Source organism: Poecilia reticulata, chromosome 7 (genome assembly GCF_904066995.2).
Source record: "Poecilia reticulata chromosome 7, P_reticulata-male-v2, whole genome shotgun sequence".
Classification (NCBI taxonomy): Eukaryota; Metazoa; Chordata; class Actinopteri; order Cyprinodontiformes; family Poeciliidae; genus Poecilia; species Poecilia reticulata.
Genome location: NC_088836.1, coordinates 32,930,683 through 32,947,851, shown reverse-complemented (window position 1 = coordinate 32,947,851; position 17,169 = coordinate 32,930,683). Strand labels below are relative to the sequence as shown.

At 51.3% G+C, this 17,169-nt stretch overlaps 1 protein-coding gene and 1 long non-coding RNA gene across 8 annotated transcripts in view; one reads left to right on the top strand and one right to left on the bottom strand.

The window, feature by feature from the left end:
• Positions 1-756: 756 nt before the first annotated feature.
• The window catches only part of LOC103468121 (myosin-7-like), a 29,748-nt gene continuing 13,335 nt past the window's right edge, over positions 757-17,169 (top strand). For 3 of the 7 annotated variants that reach the window (XM_081609349.1, XM_081609348.1, XM_081609347.1), the window contains exons 1-17: positions 2,639-4,024; positions 4,856-4,959; positions 6,428-6,571; positions 6,646-6,802; positions 7,240-7,267; positions 7,361-7,454; positions 7,556-7,648; positions 7,733-7,796; positions 7,967-8,065; positions 10,880-10,983; positions 11,068-11,206; positions 12,092-12,210; positions 12,281-12,430; positions 12,521-12,691; positions 12,764-12,943; positions 16,857-16,989; positions 17,057-17,145. In XM_081609349.1, coding sequence (XP_081465475.1) covers positions 3,259-4,024; positions 4,856-4,959; positions 6,428-6,571; positions 6,646-6,802; positions 7,240-7,267; positions 7,361-7,454; positions 7,556-7,648; positions 7,733-7,796; positions 7,967-8,065; positions 10,880-10,983; positions 11,068-11,206; positions 12,092-12,210; positions 12,281-12,430; positions 12,521-12,691; positions 12,764-12,943; positions 16,857-16,989; positions 17,057-17,145 — 2,634 coding nt within the window. In that variant the 5' untranslated portion in view covers positions 2,639-3,258. Of the gene's footprint in view, positions 1,026-2,561; positions 4,025-4,855; positions 4,960-6,427; positions 6,572-6,645; positions 6,803-7,239; positions 7,268-7,360; positions 7,455-7,555; positions 7,649-7,732; positions 7,797-7,966; positions 8,066-10,879; positions 10,984-11,067; positions 11,207-12,091; positions 12,211-12,280; positions 12,431-12,520; positions 12,692-12,763; positions 12,944-16,856; positions 16,990-17,056; positions 17,146-17,169 lie in introns of those variants that run through there. The other 4 variants (XM_081609350.1, XM_081609352.1, XM_081609351.1 and 1 more) reach the window with 4 other exon arrangements.
• Positions 3,900-7,361, bottom strand: LOC145552316 (uncharacterized). Its single transcript, XR_014088329.1, has 2 exons — positions 7,218-7,361; positions 3,900-4,120 (listed from the first exon to the last, which is right to left on the bottom strand). It is a non-coding gene; the product is annotated as an uncharacterized LOC145552316 (long non-coding RNA).

Below are 17,169 nucleotides of genomic sequence, written 5' to 3'. Positions count from 1 at the left end.
TCTGCTGCTGCAGCTTCCTCCTCTGCTGCAGCTTCCTCCTCTGCTGCAGCAGCTTCCTCCTCTGCTGCTGCAGCTTCCTCCTCTGCTGCAGCAGCTTCCTCCTCTGCTGCTGCAGCTTCCTCCTCTGCTGCAGCTTCCTCCTCTGCTGCAGCAGCTTCCTCCTCTGCTGCAGCAGCTTCCTCCTCTGCTGCAGCAGCTTCAGCAGCGTTTGTGTCTGAACTGCAGCTGTTTGCGTCTCTCCTGGTTTTACTACGACTTTTCCAGGGATTACAGAGAATCACCAGGAGTTGGAGAGGAATGGTGACAAAACAAAATGTCAGACGGTCCGCTGTCCTCTGTCCAGCCGCTGAGGGACGCAGCGCTGGGACTGGGATTACTGGGATCTGTGCAGCATATGAGCCACACACCCGACCCGCTGAGCCTCCGCTCTTCATCCCGTCATTCATCATCCTCAGGCTCCAGACGTCTGCCAAACGTCCACAGCAGAAATCCCAGAATAATCCCGGGTTTGCACCGACAACCCCCTGAAACCAGCTGGATCTTCTGTCTGCCGCTGCAGAAGCCGGCGGGGATCAGGTGGACCAGGCTGGGTAAAAATAACGTTTCAGTATTTATTCAACCAATAATCAATGTTCATGAAGGCTTTCAATCAGAAAGTTTACATCAAACAAAACTATTTTTAATTCTTCATTTATTTATTAAAATCTAGAAACTAAAAAGGATTTAAAATAATTTTCTGGTAAAAGTGTCCATGTGTCTGATCAGGACAGTCTGATCTGGCTCCAAGGCCAGCAGGAAGCAGGTGGAGGTCTGACCTTATATGGCCGCCCAGTCAGACCAGTTCTCCCAGTGAGCCGCAGCGGAGGCGGGCGGTCACATGCTGGGAGCTTTTAAAGCCGGACAGCCGGACCGACATCAACCCTCAGAGAGGAAACCTGCAGAGCTTCCGACCGGCAAGGTAGGAGCAGCCCGCTGCACTACATTACCCAGCAGCCCCGGCGGCTGCCCGGCATGTTGGCGTTGAGGTGAAAAAACAAAAATCTGTTCTTTACGCTGATTCTTCTGGAAATTAAAAATATCATCGTTGCTGAGATTTAGTTACGTTTTTGACGTGATTAATATGTTTTATCTGTTTGTAAAGTTACACTGTAAAAACTGATCAGGAGTATAAATGATTTATCTTGTCATGTTTAATCATCTGCAGGAAACTTTTCAAACAAGATATTTAATTAGCAACTCAATACTTAGCCAATGTGCAGTTGGAATTAGCTAAGCTAAACATTTTAGCTTATCAACTAAATATTTAGCTCCAACCTAAACATTTTGCCAACTTTCTTATTAAATATTTCATTTGGTCAAAAATTCATGTGGTCAAAAATTAACACAATTTTTTCTTATGATGGGTTAAAAAACAAATTTTTGCTAAAAAATTTCCAAATAATATTTTCCAGTCAGAAACAAAAACTGCTGACAGTTTGACTCAGATCAGATTCTTTAATATTTATGGAAGTAAATATGTGCCATCAAAATCTGATGAAATAGGAATGTGAATTTTTTAACAAATAAAAATTGCAAACATGTACAAATAATGACACTGAATTTTTTTTTTAATTGAAAAAGCACAAATATACAACATTCAAGTTTCAGATGCATTTTTTTATTCAAATTCTGATGGCACATATTTACTTCCATAAATATTTGACTTATTGAATTATTTTAAAGCTGATGGAAACAGATTTATCTGAAATGCTCTGTGGGGTAAATTCTGTTTATCAGATGAAAAAGATTTTGCGACAAGGAAAAGGTATTTCCTCTTACATGTGTGAAAATCTGGATTAACTGCAACATCGCCCTCTAGTGAGGAAACTGCAGTACAGCAGGAGTCTGAATGCTCCGCATGTTTAGTGGAAAACCTCCAGCAGCAGCTGATGTGAGGATCAGCAGGTTTTATGAGCTCAGACGGGTCCGGCCCTCAGGTAAAATACTGAGGCTTTTATTCTGAAAGATGCAGGACTCGGCGAAGAGCCAGGCTGATGGACCGAATCTTTACTATTTCCATTTCATCACAAACGTGAGAAAAGGTTTGATATTTCCAACTTAAAACTCATCCTGACTCAGTTTCTACTTCACCAAACATCCGCACACGGCGGGCGGGCGGCCAACAGGGAGACCCGACAGGCCCGGTTCTGACCACCAGAGGGAGCTCTAGTCCATCACACGCATCAAACACACAAAGCCGCTAATGGCTACGTTTCCCCACAGGAAACTAGGTGATTAAAAACAACAATGCTAACAGGTGTGCAGTAACAAATTTGGCCAGTGGAGGGCGATGTTACACGTATTCACATGGTTGATATTAGCGTTCAGTGCTTTAGCATTAGCTTCCACTAATCACTATGTTGGTGTAGCGCTTTAGCATTAGCAGAGCTAATGGGTGCTTTGGGTTAGCCTAGCTAACGTTTATGCTGGATAAAGATAAATCTGAAAATATTCACACAAAGAATAAAAAATGTTAATCTGATGTCTACTCTGCTTAGTGAGTGATTATATTTTTAAATGTATGTTTTTATATATTTACATATTTAGTTTCTTTTTATAATGTTCAAGACATTTCAGTTATTTAAAATAAAGACAAAAGTAACAGATTTTTATTATTTTTTCATTCTTTATGTTTTTCTTCACTTTAATTTCCATCTTATTTTTTTGGGATATTTCTGAACATCTGGACTCAAAGTAGAATCAGAAACTTGATTTCAGAACCTGTTGGACTTTGTGTCTCTATGTCTCTCTGTCTCCATGTCTCCCTGTCTCCGTCTCTATGTCTCCATGTCTCCCTGTCTCCGTGTCTCTGTCTCTATGTCTCCCTGTCTCCGTGTCTCTGTCTCTATGTCTCCATGTCTCCCTGTCTCCGTGTCTCTGTCTCTATGTCTCCCTGTCTCTATGTCTCCCTGTCTCTGTCTCTATGTCTCCCTGTCTCTATGTCTCCCTGTCTCTGTCTCTATGTCTCCATGTCTCTATGTCTCCGTGTCTCTGTCTCTATGTCTCTGTCTCTATGTCTCCCTGTCTCTGTCTCTATGTCTCCATGTCTGTCTCTATGTCTCCGTGTCTCTGTCTCTATGTCTCCCTGTCTCTATGTCTCCGTGTCTCTGTCTCTATGTCTCCCTGTCTCTATGTCTCCCTGTCTCTGTCTCTATGTCTCCGTGTCTCTGTCTCCATGTCTCTCTGTCTCCGTGACTCTGTCTCCCTGTCTCTGTCTCTATGTCTCCCTGTCTCCGTCTCCCTGTCTCTCTGTCTCCATGTCTCTCTGTCTCCATGTCTCCCTGTCTCCGTGTCTCTGTCTCTATGTCTCCATGTCTCCCTGTCTCCGTGTCTCTGTCTCTATGTCTCCCTGTCTCTATGTCTCCCTGTCTCTATGTCTCCCTGTCTCTGTCTCTATGTCTCCCTGTCTCTATGTCTCCCTGTCTCTGTCTCTATGTCTCCATGTCTCTATGTCTCCGTGTCTCTGTCTCTATGTCTCTGTCTCTATGTCTCCCTGTCTCTGTCTCTATGTCTCCATGTCTGTCTCTATGTCTCCGTGTCTCTGTCTCTATGTCTCCCTGTCTCTATGTCTCCGTGTCTCTGTCTCTATGTCTCCCTGTCTCTATGTCTCCCTGTCTCTGTCTCTATGTCTCCGTGTCTCTGTCTCCATGTCTCTCTGTCTCCGTGACTCTGTCTCCCTGTCTCTGTCTCTATGTCTCCCTGTCTCCGTCTCCCTGTCTCTCTGTCTCCATGTCTCTCTGTCTCCATGTCTCCCTGTCTCTCTGTCTCCATGTCTCCCTGTCTCTGTCTCCGTGTCTCTGTCTCTCCGTCTCCATGTCTCCCTGTCTCTGTCTCCCTGTCTCTCTGTCTCCATGTCTCTCTGTCTCTATGTCTCTGTGTCCTCAGATGTCTCGTTTCCTGGACGTGAAGGAGTTTGGAGAAGCTGCTCGTTATCTGCGCCTGTCCAACCTGGAGCAGTTGGCTGCCAGGGCCCAGGCCTTCGATGGTAAACACATCCGCATGCATCAGGCAGAACATTATGACCCCCGTCCTGATGTGGGACGTGACGCCGCGTCAGCCCGACTCGTCTGTCCACAGCTTCCTGCAGATCCTGGATTTGATCAAAATCTGGAGGTTGAAACGATGAATCCAAACTTATCCTGCAAGTTAAACCCAATGCATGAGAACATCAGGTGTAAAATACTCATCGATCTGAAATTATTCCTAATAGTTTTATGCTCTGATTTTTACTTAGCGAGCTAAATAGTTAGCTAATATGCTAATTGACTTGCCAATAAGTGGAAGTGGACCACAAACCGACCTGGTGTCGCTAATCTGCATATAAACTTCTACTGGCATAAATGATATTTGGTGAGCAACTAAATAAACACTTTGCTTATAATATCTAACATTTAATCTGTAAACTAAATGTTTAGCAAAAATATTTAGCCAGTGCTAAATATTTAGTTTGAAAGAATGGGACATTTAAAAATGAATGAATAACATGATTAACAAATATAAACCGCCATTTTTTCCTCTTATGATGGTAAATAACCCAAATTACTGCTGCTCATATTTAACTGAGTAACTTTAGAAGTGACGTAAAAACACATAACCAGTAATATTTTATGCCCGCAGGACTGGGGAACATTATGACCACTTGACCTGCCAGTGGTCATAATGTTCTGCCAGCGGTCATAATGTTCTGCCAGCGGTCATAATGTTCTGCCAGCGGTCATAATGTTCTGCCAGCGGTGGTCATAATGTTCTGCCAGCGGTCATAATGTTCTGCCAGCGGTGGTCATAATGTTCTGCCTGGTATCTGACTCTCTTCCAGGGACGAAGCGCGTTTGGCTGCCGGATGAAGCTGAGGCGTACCTCGAAGTGGAGGTCAGAGAGCTGAACGGAGACAAAACGACGGTGGAGACCAGAGATGGACGGGTTAGCTAACCGCTACGCTTCAGTTAGCTAACATGCTAACTCACTAGCCCAGCTAGTTTAACACTCAGTATTATTTAGGGAAAACTAAGCAGTTGGTGGTTAAAGCTGGAGTATGAAACTTGGAATATTCTTTTAATACATTTGTTCAAACTGGCACCATGTTGTGACAGTTTAATGTGAAACAGGAAACAAATCAAACTCTTCTTCTGATGCTAACTGGAAACAACCAATCAGAGCCAGGAGGAGCTGGATGTCTGATCAAAGTATTGATCTGGATCCAAAGCATCTGGATCTGGACCTTGGTCTGGATCTGGATCCGTATCTGGATCTTTATGTGGATCTGGACCTGGATCCAGATCTGGGTCTGGATCTTTACCTGGATCTGGACCCATATCTGGATCTGGATCCATATCTGGATCTGGACCTTGACCTGGATCCAGATCTGGATCTGGATGTGGGTCTGGATGTGGAACTGGATTTGGATCCATATCTGGATCTGGATCCAGATCTAGATGTGGATCTGGATCCAGATCTGGATCTGGACCTTGACCTGGATCCATATCTGGATCTGGACCTGGCTCTGGATCCTTATCAGGATGTGGATCTGGATCCGGGCCTGGATCTGGATCAGGATAAGGATCTGGATCCATATCTGAATCTGGACCTGGGTCTGGATCCGGATCTGGATCCATATCTGAATCTGGACATGGATCTGGATCTTTACATGGACCTGGATCCATATCTGGATCTTTACCTGGATCTGGATCCAGATCTGGATGTGGATCTGGATCCATATATGGATCTGGATCCACATCCAGATCTGGATCCAGATCTAGATGTGGATCTGGATCAATATCTGGATCTGGATCCTTATTAGGATGTGGATCTGGATCCGGGCCTGGATCTGGATAAGGATCTGGATCCATATTTGAATCTGGACCTGGGTCTGGATCCGTATCTGGATCTTTGTGTGGATCTGGACCTGGATCCAGATCTGGATCTTTACATGGATCTGGATCCATATTTGAATCTGGACCTGGGTCTGGATCCGTATCTGGATCTTTGTGTGGATCTGGACCTGGATCCAGATCTGGATCTTTACATGGATCTGGATCCAGATCTGGATGTGGATCTGGATCCATATCTGGATCTGGATGTGGGTCTGGATTTGGATCCATATCTGGATGTGGGTCAGGATCTTTACCTGGATCTGGATCCATATCTGGATCTGGATGTGGAACTGGATTTAGATTCATATCTGGATCTGGATCCAGATCTGGATGTGGATCTGGATCCATATCTGGATCTGGACCTTGACCTGGATCTGGATGTGGGTCTGGATGTGGGTCTGGATTTGGATCCATATATGGATCTGGATCCATATCTGGATCTGGACCTTGACCTGGATCCGGGTCTGGACCTGGATCCGGTCCAGACCCGGCCGTCCTGACGTCCTGCTCCGTTTCAGTTCCTGATCGTTAAAGAAAGCGACCTGCAGCCGATGAACCCGCCGAAGTTCGACATGCTGGAGGACATGGCCATGCTGACGCACCTGAACGAGGCGTCGGTTCTGTTCAACCTCCGCCGGCGCTACAGCATGTGGATCATCTATGCAAGTATCCCAGGAAGCTTCCAGCCGGACCTCAGGAAACCACTTCCTCTCACCTCCATCGCTCTGTGCCGCAGACCTACTCCGGCCTGTTCTGCGTGGCCGTCAATCCCTACAAATGGCTGCCGGTTTACTCGTCGCCCGTGGTTACGGCCTACAAGGGGAGGCGCCGAGTGGACACGCCCCCCCACATCTACGCCATCGCTGACAGCGCCTACAGCGACCTGCTGAAGAGTGAGTGACCGGAAACGGGCCTCGGCCAGGCAGGAAGTGCAGCAGGTTTCATTCAAAACTCCGACTGCAGCTGGAAAGTCACGCAAACATCAACAGCAGTGATTTGGGCTGAAACTAAATGTTTAGCTCAAAATGTAATTAGGTTAGCAAATTAAGCATTTAGCTCAGTTTAGTTAGCCAGGTAAATATTTGGCTAAATGAATAGATAGCTGGTGGGCTAATTGTTTAGCTCCTAGCTCATATTTAGCCTTTAGCTTTGGACTTAGTGAGGAGTTCTAATAAAAATACTTTCTGTGCGTCTGTAACTCTGCAGCTCCAACCCCTAAATGGGTTCAGGTGTTTTGAGGCACCTGGTTCTTTAAACTGACCAGCACCATCCAAACTAAACGCAGAAAACAATAACCGTCAAACTCACATTTTTTCACTTCCCGCCGCAGATCGCGAGAACCAGTCGATGCTCATCACGTGAGTCCGACACAATTATTACGTCAAAATCTGTGAATTAAAAAAACCCAGCTGCTCTGAGTCTCACTCTGGACCGGGCCGGTTCTGTTCCAGCGGAGAGTCCGGAGCCGGAAAAACCGTCAACACCAAGAGAGTGATCCAGTACTTCGCCACCGTGGCGGCGCTGGGAGAGAACGTCAGGAGAGGAGTAAGACTGGTTCTGGTTCTGGCAACGTTTGGACTCTGGTTCTGGCTCTGGTAACGTTTGGACTCTGGTTCTGGTAACGTTTGGACTCTGGTTCTGTCCAGCGCTCCCTGGAGGATCAGATCATCGAAGCCAACCCGGCCATGGAGGCGTTCGGAAACGCCAAAACGATCCGGAACGACAACTCGTCCCGCTTTGTGAGTGCAGCGATCTGATTGGCCAGTAGCTCCGGAGGGGGCGGGTCTGCTCAGCCTTTGACTGAATCTGATTGGACATTTCAGGGAAAGTTCATCAGGATCCATTTTGGTCCGACTGGGAAGCTGGCGTCTGCCGACATCGACATCTGTGAGTCCAATTATTTCCTCTAGACTCTTCAGGGCATCAAGGCAACGAATTTAATGATTATTTTAAGAAAAGCTGATTTTCTTTGCAATTTCCAACAAATTTTCTGCAGAATTTTTTTGAAATTTGCACAAAGTGACAGAAAGACCAGCCTGCCTCTGCTCTTCCTGCAGATCTTCTGGAAAAATCCAGAGTCGTGTTTCAGCAACCGGGAGAGAGAAGCTACCACATCTACTACCAGATCCTGTCCAATCACAAGCCAGAGCTGCAAGGTAACCACGCCCCCACCGCGATGACGTCATCAAACAGCTGCAACAACGCAGGTTAAACACAGGCGGAGGGAACGACCTGCACAGGACCTGGAGAGCCCTGCAGGACCGAGAACTGAAGAATAAACCGAATAATTACAACAATAATGGTCATCTGATTAAATCCTAAAGAAAATCAAACATAAATGACAACGATATCAGTTTGTATAAACCTAAACTCTCCTTGTATAAATTCTTCTTCAGTAAAGTTTCATATCTGGTCCTTCTGCTTAATATTAACATAAGCATTTAAAAAAACTCTTTGAAAGTCTTGTCCTGTTAGCTCAGCATGCTTTGCTGTTTACATGCTCATTTTTCTGAATTAACGTCTTAAAATCATTTTGTTTCATCTGAATGTTTGAAAATTCTCTATTAATACATTCTGCCTCATTTTTTGGTCCTTTGCTTCAAACTCAACAAACCTGCTGGACATTTTCTCCAGATTAAAACCATTAAAACCATTAAAACCAGTGGAGAAGCAGCAGAAAATCTCAGATCTCACAGGATGTGTTTATGGAAACTATGTAGTTAGCATGCTAAATGATTAGCTAGTAAACCAAACATTTAGCTCTAAGCTAAATATTTGGCATTATAGCCAATGCTGTCTGGACTTGATGGTAGATGTAGTAGATGTGGCGCCCCCTGCTGTCTGGACCTGATGGTAGATGTAGTAGATGTGGCGCCCCCTGCTGTCTGGACCTGATGGTAGATGTGGCGCCCCCTGCTGTCTGGACCTGATGGTAGATGTAGTAGATGTGGCGCCCCCTGCTGTCTGGACCTGATGGTAGATGTAGTAGATGTGGCGCCCCTGCTGTCTGGACCTGATGGTAGATGTGGCGCCCCCTGCTGTCTGGACCTGATGGTAGATGTAGTAGATGTGGCGCCCCCTGCTGTCTGGACCTGATGGTAGATGTGGCGCCCCCTGCTGTCTGGACCTGATGGTAGATGTAGTAGATGTGGCGCCCCCTGCTGTCTGGACCTGATGGTAGATGTGGCGCCCCCTGCTGTCTGGTCCTGATGGTAGATGTGGCGCCCCCTGCTGTCTGGACCTGATGGTAGATGTAGTAGATGTGGCGCCCCCTGCTGTCTGGACCTGATGGTAGATGTAGTAGATGTGGCGCCCCCTGCTGTCTGGACCTGATGGTAGATGTAGTAGATGTGGCGCCCCCTGCTGTCTGGACCTGATGGTAGATGTGGCGCCCCCTGCTGTCTGGACCTGATGGTAGATGTGGCGCCCCCTGCTGTCTGGACCTGATGGTAGATGTGGCGCCCCTGCTGTCTGGACCTGATGGTAGATGTAGTAGATGTGGCGCCCCCTGCTGTCTGGTCCTGATGGTAGATGTGGCGCCCCCTGCTGTCTGGACCTGATGGTAGATGTAGTAGATGTGGCGCCCCCTGCTGTCTGGACCTGATGGTAGATGTGGCGCCCCCTGCTGTCTGGACCTGATGGTAGATGTAGTAGATGTGGCGCCCCCTGCTGTCTGGACCTGATGGTAGATGTGGCGCCCCCTGCTGTCTGGTCCTGATGGTAGATGTGGCGCCCCCTGCTGTCTGGACCTGATGGTAGATGTAGTAGATGTGGCGCCCCCTGCTGTCTGGACCTGATGGTAGATGTAGTAGATGTGGCGCCCCCTGCTGTCTGGACCTGATGGTAGATGTAGTAGATGTGGCGCCCCCTGCTGTCTGACCTGATGGTAGATGTGGCGCCCCTGCTGTCTGGACCTGATGGTAGATGTGGCGGACGTGCTGTCTGGACCTGATGGTAGATGTAGTAGATGTGGCGCCCCCTGCTGTCTGGACCTGATGGTAGATGTGGCGCCCCCTGCTGTCTGGTCCTGATGGTAGATGTAGTAGATGTGGCGCCCCCTGCTGTCTGGACCTGATGGTAGATGTAGTAGATGTGGCGCCCCCTGCTGTCTGGACCTGATGGTAGATGTGGCGCCCCCTGCTGTCTGGACCTGATGGTAGATGTAGTAGATGTGGCGCCCCCTGCTGTCTGGACCTGATGGTAGATGTGGCGCCCCCTGCTGTCTGGTCCTGATGGTAGATGTAGTAGATGTGGCGCCCCCTGCTGTCTGGACCTGATGGTAGATGTAGTAGATGTGGCGCCCCCTGCTGTCTGGACCTGATGGTAGATGTAGTAGATGTGGCGCCCCCTGCTGTCTGGACCTGATGGTAGATGTGGCGCCCCCTGCTGTCTGGACCTGATGGTAGATGTGGCGCCCCCTGCTGTCTGGTCCTGATGGTAGATGTGGCGCCCCCTGCTGTCTGGTCCTGATGGTAGATGTGGCGCCCCCTGCTGTCTGGTCCTGATGTTGGATGATGTTAGATGTGGCGCCCCCTGCTGTCTGGTCCTGATGGTAGATGTGGCGCCCCCTGCTGTCTGGACCTGATGGTAGATGTGGCGCCCCCTGCTGTCTGGACCTGATGTTAGATGATGTTGGATGTGGCGCCCCCTGCTGTCTGGTCCTGATGGTAGATGTGGCGCCCCCTGCTGTCTGGTCCTGATGGTAGATGTGGCGCCCCCTGCTGTCTGGACCTGATGGTAGATGTAGTAGATGTGGCGCCCCCTGCTGTCTGGACCTGATGGTAGATGTAGTAGATGTGGCGCCCCCTGCTGTCTGGACCTGATGGTAGATGTGGCGCCCCCTGCTGTCTGGACCTGATGTTAGATGATGTTGGATGTGGCGCCCCCTGCTGTCTGGTCCTGATGTTAGATGATGTTAGATGTGGCGCCCCCTGCTGTCTGGTCCTGACATTTCGGTCGATGTGTTGCAGACCTGCTGCTGGTGACCACCAACCCCTACGACTACCACTTCTGCTCCCAGGGCGTTACCACGGTGGAGGGCGTCAACGACGGCGAGGAGCTGAGTCTCACTGACGTAGGCGACCTTGGTGACCTCTGACCTGCCTCCTGTCTGCCCCCTGCTGGGGGATAACCTGTGGTTCCTGTCTGTCTGCGGCAGCGCGCCATGGACACTCTGGGATTCACTGCGGAGGAGAAGCTCGGCTGCTACAAACTCGTTGGCGCCATCATGCACTTTGGGAACATGAAGTTCAAGAAGAAGCAGAGAGAAGAGCAGGCTGAAGCCGATGGGACAGAAAGTAAGACATGTTGGTTTCCTTCAGCAGACACCGGGAGCCGCAAACTAAATATTCAGATTAAAGCTAAAGCCTCTAAATTAATACTTTGCCCAAAACTACAAATTTAGTTTACAAACAAAATATAAAAAAAACAAAATATAAAAATGTTTATGTCTACACTAAATATTTACCATTAAAATAAATATTTATTTAGTTTGTTGCTAAATAATTACCCCGTAAAGAAAATATTTAGCTCTGAGCTAAGCATTTAGCTTGCTAGCTAAGCATTTAGCTTGCTAGCTAGATATTTAGCTCTGAGCTAAGCATTTAGCTTTCTAACTAAGCATTTAGCTTGCTAGCTAGATATTTAGCTTGCTAGCTAGATATTTAGCTCTGAGCTAAGCATTTAGCTTGCTAGCTAAGCATTTAGCTTGCTAGCTAGATATTTAGCTCTGAACTAAGCATTTAGCTTTCTAACTAAGCATTTAGCTTGCTAGCTAGATATTTAGTTCTGAGCTAAGCATTTAGCTTGCTAGCTAGATATTTAGCTTACTAGCTACAGTATAGACCAGGGGTGGGCCACTCCAGGCCTGGAGGGTCTCCTGCAACTTTTAGATGTGTCTGTACTTCAACACACCTGAGTCAAATAATGAGGTCGTTAGCAGGACTCAGGAGAACCTGACTGCACTGAGGAGGAGATTCAGCTGTTGGATCCAGGTGTGTTGGACCAGGGAGACGGTAAGAGTTGCAGGACTCTGGCCCTTGAGGCCTGGAGTTGCCCACCCCTGGTACAGACCCCTGATGAATCCCTCAGTCCTGATTTCTCTGGGCTGGAGAGCTGGGACCCATGAATACTGGAAGCTTCATATGAAATGAATCCTTCCTGGGTCTGTCTCGTGTTTTCAGGTGCTGACAAGGCGGCGTACCTGATGGGTATCAGCTCCTCGGAGCTGCTGAAAGGACTCCTGAACCCCAGAGTCAAAGTTGGAAACGAGTTCATAGTGAAAGGGCAGACAGTGGAGCAGGTGATCAGCAGATCCGGCCCAGATGAACGGCGAAGTGGATTTAAAATGACCGGAGGATGTTTGTGTCCAGGTGAACTACGCGGTGGCAGCTCTGTCCAAAGCCACGTATGACCGAATGTTCAAGTGGCTGGTGGGGCGGATCAACTCGTCTTTGTACACCGCGCTGCCTCGCCAGTACTTCATCGGAGTCCTCGACATCGCTGGGTTCGAGATCTTCGAGGTAAAGAAGAAACAAGGCCAACAAACATTTAAAGGATCATGTTGTCTGGGAAACGCTCCTCAGGTCCATCATGTCTTCCTTCTCCTGCAGCTCAACAGCTTCGAGCAGCTGTGCATCAACTTCACCAACGAGAAGCTGCAGCAGTATTTCAACCACCACATGTTCATCCTGGAGCAGGAGGAGTACAAGACCGAGGGGATCGAGTGGACCTTCATAGACTTCGGTCTGGACCTGCAGGCCTGCATCGACCTCATTGAGAGGGTGAGTCTGCTGGTCGCCTGGAGGAGGCGAGTCTACATGCAAACACTGAACCTCTGCTGTCTGTGTGTGAAGCCGATGGGAATCCTGTCCATCATGGAGGAGGAGTGCATGTTCCCCAAGGCCACGGACCACAGCCTGAAAACCAAGCTGTACGACCACCACCTGGGCAAATCCCCCAACTTCCAGCGCCCGCGGCCCGACAAGAAGCGCAAATACGAGACCCACTTTGAGCTGGTTCACTACGCTGGAGTGGTGGGTACCTGGTTCTGTTCTGGTCCAGTTGATATTCAGACCCAGAACTGGGCCTCCGGTAGCTGTCCCACCTGAGGCTGTCTGAAAGCAAGGGAGGATGGATGGATGGATGGATGGATGGATGCTTGGTTGGATGCCAGCCCCTGGTTTGTTGATTGGTTGGTTGGATGCTTGGTTGGATGCTTGGTTGGATGCTTGGCCCCTGGTTGGATGCTTGGTTGGATGCTCGGCCCCTGGTTGGATGCTTGGTTGGATGCCTGGTTGAATGCTCGGCCCCTGGTTGGATGCTCGGCCCCTGGTTGGTTGGATGCCTGGTTGGATGCTCGCCCCTGGTTGGAAGCTCGGCCCCTGGTTGGTTGGATGCCTGGTTGGATGCTCGGCCCCTGGTTGGATGCCTGGTTGGATGCCAGGTTGGATGCCTGGTTGGATGCTCTGCCCCAGGTTGGATGCCTGGTTGGATGCCAGGTTGGATGCCTGGTTGGATGCCTGGTTGGATGCCTGGTTGGATGCCAGGTTGGATGCCAGGTTGGATGCCTGGTTGGATGCCTGGTTGGGTGCCTGGTTGGATGCCTGGTTGGATGCTCGGCCCCAGGTTGGATGCCTGGTTGGATGCCTGGTTGGATGCTCGGCCCCAGGTTGGATGCCTGGTTGGATGCCTGGTTGGGTGCCTGGTTGGATGCCTGGTTGGATGCCTGGTTGGATGCTCGGCCCCAGGTTGGGTGCCTGGTTGGATGCCAGGTTGGATGCCGGGTTGGATGCCTGGTTGGGTGCCTGGTTGGATGCTCGGCCCCAGGTTGGGTGCCTGGTTGGATGCCTGGTTGGATGCCTGGTTGGATGCCAGGTTGGATGCCTGGTTGGATGCCTGGTTGGATGCTCGGCCCCAGGTTGGGTGCCTGGTTGGATGCCAGGTTGGATGCCGGGTTGGATGCCTGGTTGGGTGCCTGGTTGGATGCTCGGCCCCAGGTTGGGTGCCTGGTTGGATGCCAGGTTGGATGCCAGGTTGGATGCCTGGTTGGATGCCTGGTTGGATGCCTGGTTGGATGCTCGGCCCCAGGTTGGATGCCTGGTTGGATGCCTGGTTGGATGCCAGGTTGGATGCCAGGTTGGATGCCAGGTTGGATGCCTGGTTGGATGCCTGGTTGGATGCCTGGTTGGATGCGCGGCCCCTGGTTAGATGCCTGGTTGGATGCCTGGTTGGATGCCAGGTTGGATGCCAGGTTGGATGCCAGGTTGGATGCCTGGTTGGATGCCTGGTTGGATGCCTGGTTGGATGCCAGGTTGGATGCCTGGTTGGATGCCAGGTTGGATGCCTGGTTGGATGCTCGGCCCCAGGTTGGATGCCTGGTTGGGTGCCTGGTTGGATGCCTGGTTGGGTGCCAGGTTGGATGCCTGGTTGGATGCCTGGTTGGGTGCCAGGTTGGATGCCTGGTTGGATGCTCGGCCCCTGGTTGGATGCCTGGTTGGATGCCAGGTTGGATGCCAGGTTGGATGCCTGGTTGGATGCCTGGTTGGGTGCCTGGTTGGATGCCAGGTTGGATGCCTGGTTGGATGCCAGGTTGGATGCCTGGTTGGATGCTCGGCCCCAGGTTGGGTGCCTGGTTGGATGCTCGGCCCCAGGTTGGATGCCTGGTTGGGTGCCTGGTTGGATGCCTGGTTGGGTGCCAGGTTGGATGCCTGGTTGGATGCCTGGTTGGATGCTCGGCCCCAGGTTGGGTGCCTGGTTGGATGCCTGGTTGGATGCCTGGTTGGATGCCTGGTTGGATGCCAGGTTGGATGCCTGGTTGGATGCCTGGTTGGATGCTCGGCCCCAGGTTGGGTGCCTGGTTGGATGGCAGGTTGGATGCCGGGTTGGATGCCTGGTTGGGTGCCTGGTTGGATGCTCGGCCCCAGGTTGGGTGCCTGGTTGGATGCCTGGTTGGATGCCAGGTTGGATGCCAGGTTGGATGCCTGGTTGGATGCCTGGTTGGATGCCTGGTTGGATGCTCGGCCCCAGGTTGGATGCCTGGTTGGATGCCAGGTTGGATGCCAGGTTGGATGCCAGGTTGGATGCCAGGTTGGATGCCTGGTTGGATGCCTGGTTGGATGCCTGGTTGGATGCGCGGCCCCTGGTTAGATGCCTGGTTGGATGCCTGGTTGGATGCCAGGTTGGATGCCAGGTTGGATGCCAGGTTGGATGCCTGGTTGGATGCCTGGTTGGATGCCTGGTTGGATGCCTGGTTGGATGCCAGGTTGGATGCCTGGTTGGATGCTCGGCCCCAGGTTGGATGCCTGGTTGGGTGCCTGGTTGGATGCCTGGTTGGGTGCCAGGTTGGATGCCTGGTTGGATGCCTGGTTGGGTGCCAGGTTGGATGCCTGGTTGGATGCTCGGCCCCTGGTTGGATGCCTGGTTGGATGCCAGGTTGGATGCCAGGTTGGATGCCAGGTTGGATGCCAGGTTGGATGCCTGGTTGGATGCCTGGTTGGGTGCCTGGTTGGATGCCTGGTTGGATGCCAGGTTGGATGCCTGGTTGGATGCCTGGTTGGATGCCAGGTTGGATGCCTGGTTGGATGCTCGGCCCCAGGTTGGATGCCTGGTTGGGTGCCTGGTTGGATGCCTGGTTGGGTGCCAGGTTGGATGCCTGGTTGGATGCCTGGTTGGGTGCCAGGTTGGATGCCTGGTTGGATGCTCGGCCCCAGGTTGGATGCCTGGTTGGATGCTCGGCCCCAGGTTGGATGCCTGGTTGGATGCTCGGCCCCAGGTTGGATGCCTGGTTGGGTGCCTGGTTGGATGCCAGGTTGGATGCCAGGTTGGATGCCTGGTTGGATGCCTGGTTGGGTGCCAGGTTGGATGCCTGGTTGGATGCCTGGTTGGATGCTCGGCCCCAGGTTGGATGCCTGGTTGGATGCTCGGCCCCAGGTTGGATGCCTGGTTGGGTGCCTGGTTGGATGCCTGGTTGGATGCCTGGTTGGATGCCTGGTTGGATGCCAGGTTGGATGCCTGGTTGGATGCCTGGTTGGATGCCTGGTTGGATGCCTGGTTGGATGCCTGGTTGGGTGCCAGGTTGGATGCTCGGCCCCAGGTTGGATGCCTGGTTGGATGCCTGGTTGGATGCCTGGTTGGGTGCCTGGTTGGGTGCCAGGTTGGATGCTCGGCCCCAGGTTGGATGCCTGGTTGGGTGCCAGGTTGGATGCTCGGCCCCAGGTTGGATGCCTGGTTGGATGCTCTGCCCCAGGTTGGATGCCTGGTTGGATGCTCGGCCCCAGGTTGGATGCCTGGTTGGATGCTCGGCCCCAGGTTGGATGCCTGGTTGGGTGCCTGGTTGGATGCCTGGTTGGATGCCTGGTTGGATGCTCGGCCCCTGGTTGGATGCCTGGTTGGATGCCTGGTTGGATGCCTGGTTGGGTGCCTGGTTGGATGCCTGGTTGGATGCTCGGCCCCAGGTTGGATGCCTGGTTGGATGCCAGGTTGGATGCCTGGTTGGATGCTCTGCCCCAGGTTGGATGCCTGGTTGGATGCCTGGTTGGATGCCTGGTTGGATGCCTGGTTGGGTGCCTGGTTGGGTGCCAGGTTGGATGCTCGGCCCCAGGTTGGATGCCTGGTTGGGTGCCAGGTTGGATGCTCGGCCCCAGGTTGGATGCCTGGTTGGATGCTCTGCCCCAGGTTGGATGCCTGGTTGGATGCCTGGTTGGATGCCTGGTTGGGTGCCTGGTTGGGTGCCAGGTTGGATGCTCGGCCCCAGGTTGGATGCCTGGTTGGATGCCAGGTTGGATGCCAGGTTGGATGCCTGGTTGGATGCTCGGCCCCTGGTTGGATGCCTGGTTGGATGCCTGGTTGGATGCCTGGTTGGATGCTCGGTTGGATGCCTGGTTGGATGCCAGGTTGGATGCCTGGTTGGATGCCCCGGGTCGCCCTGACTCCTGCTGCTGCCTGCAGGTTCCCTACAACATCACCGGCTGGCTGGATAAGAACAGAGATCCTCTGAATGAGACGGTGGTCACTCTGTTCCAGAAATCCTCCCACAAGCTGATGGCCGGGCTGTTTGAGAACTTCGTCTGCTCTGAGTCAGGTACAGCAGCACCAAACCCACAAACCGCCAGCAACAGGCAGCACCAAGCAGTCTGTTCTCCTGTTAGCCGCAGTGTCCGCTGGTGACCACAAGGGGGAGACCAAGCCCCGGAGGAGGAAGGCTGCTTCCTTCCAGACAGTTTCACAGCTGCACAAGGTGAGTCAGAGCGGCGCGAGAAAA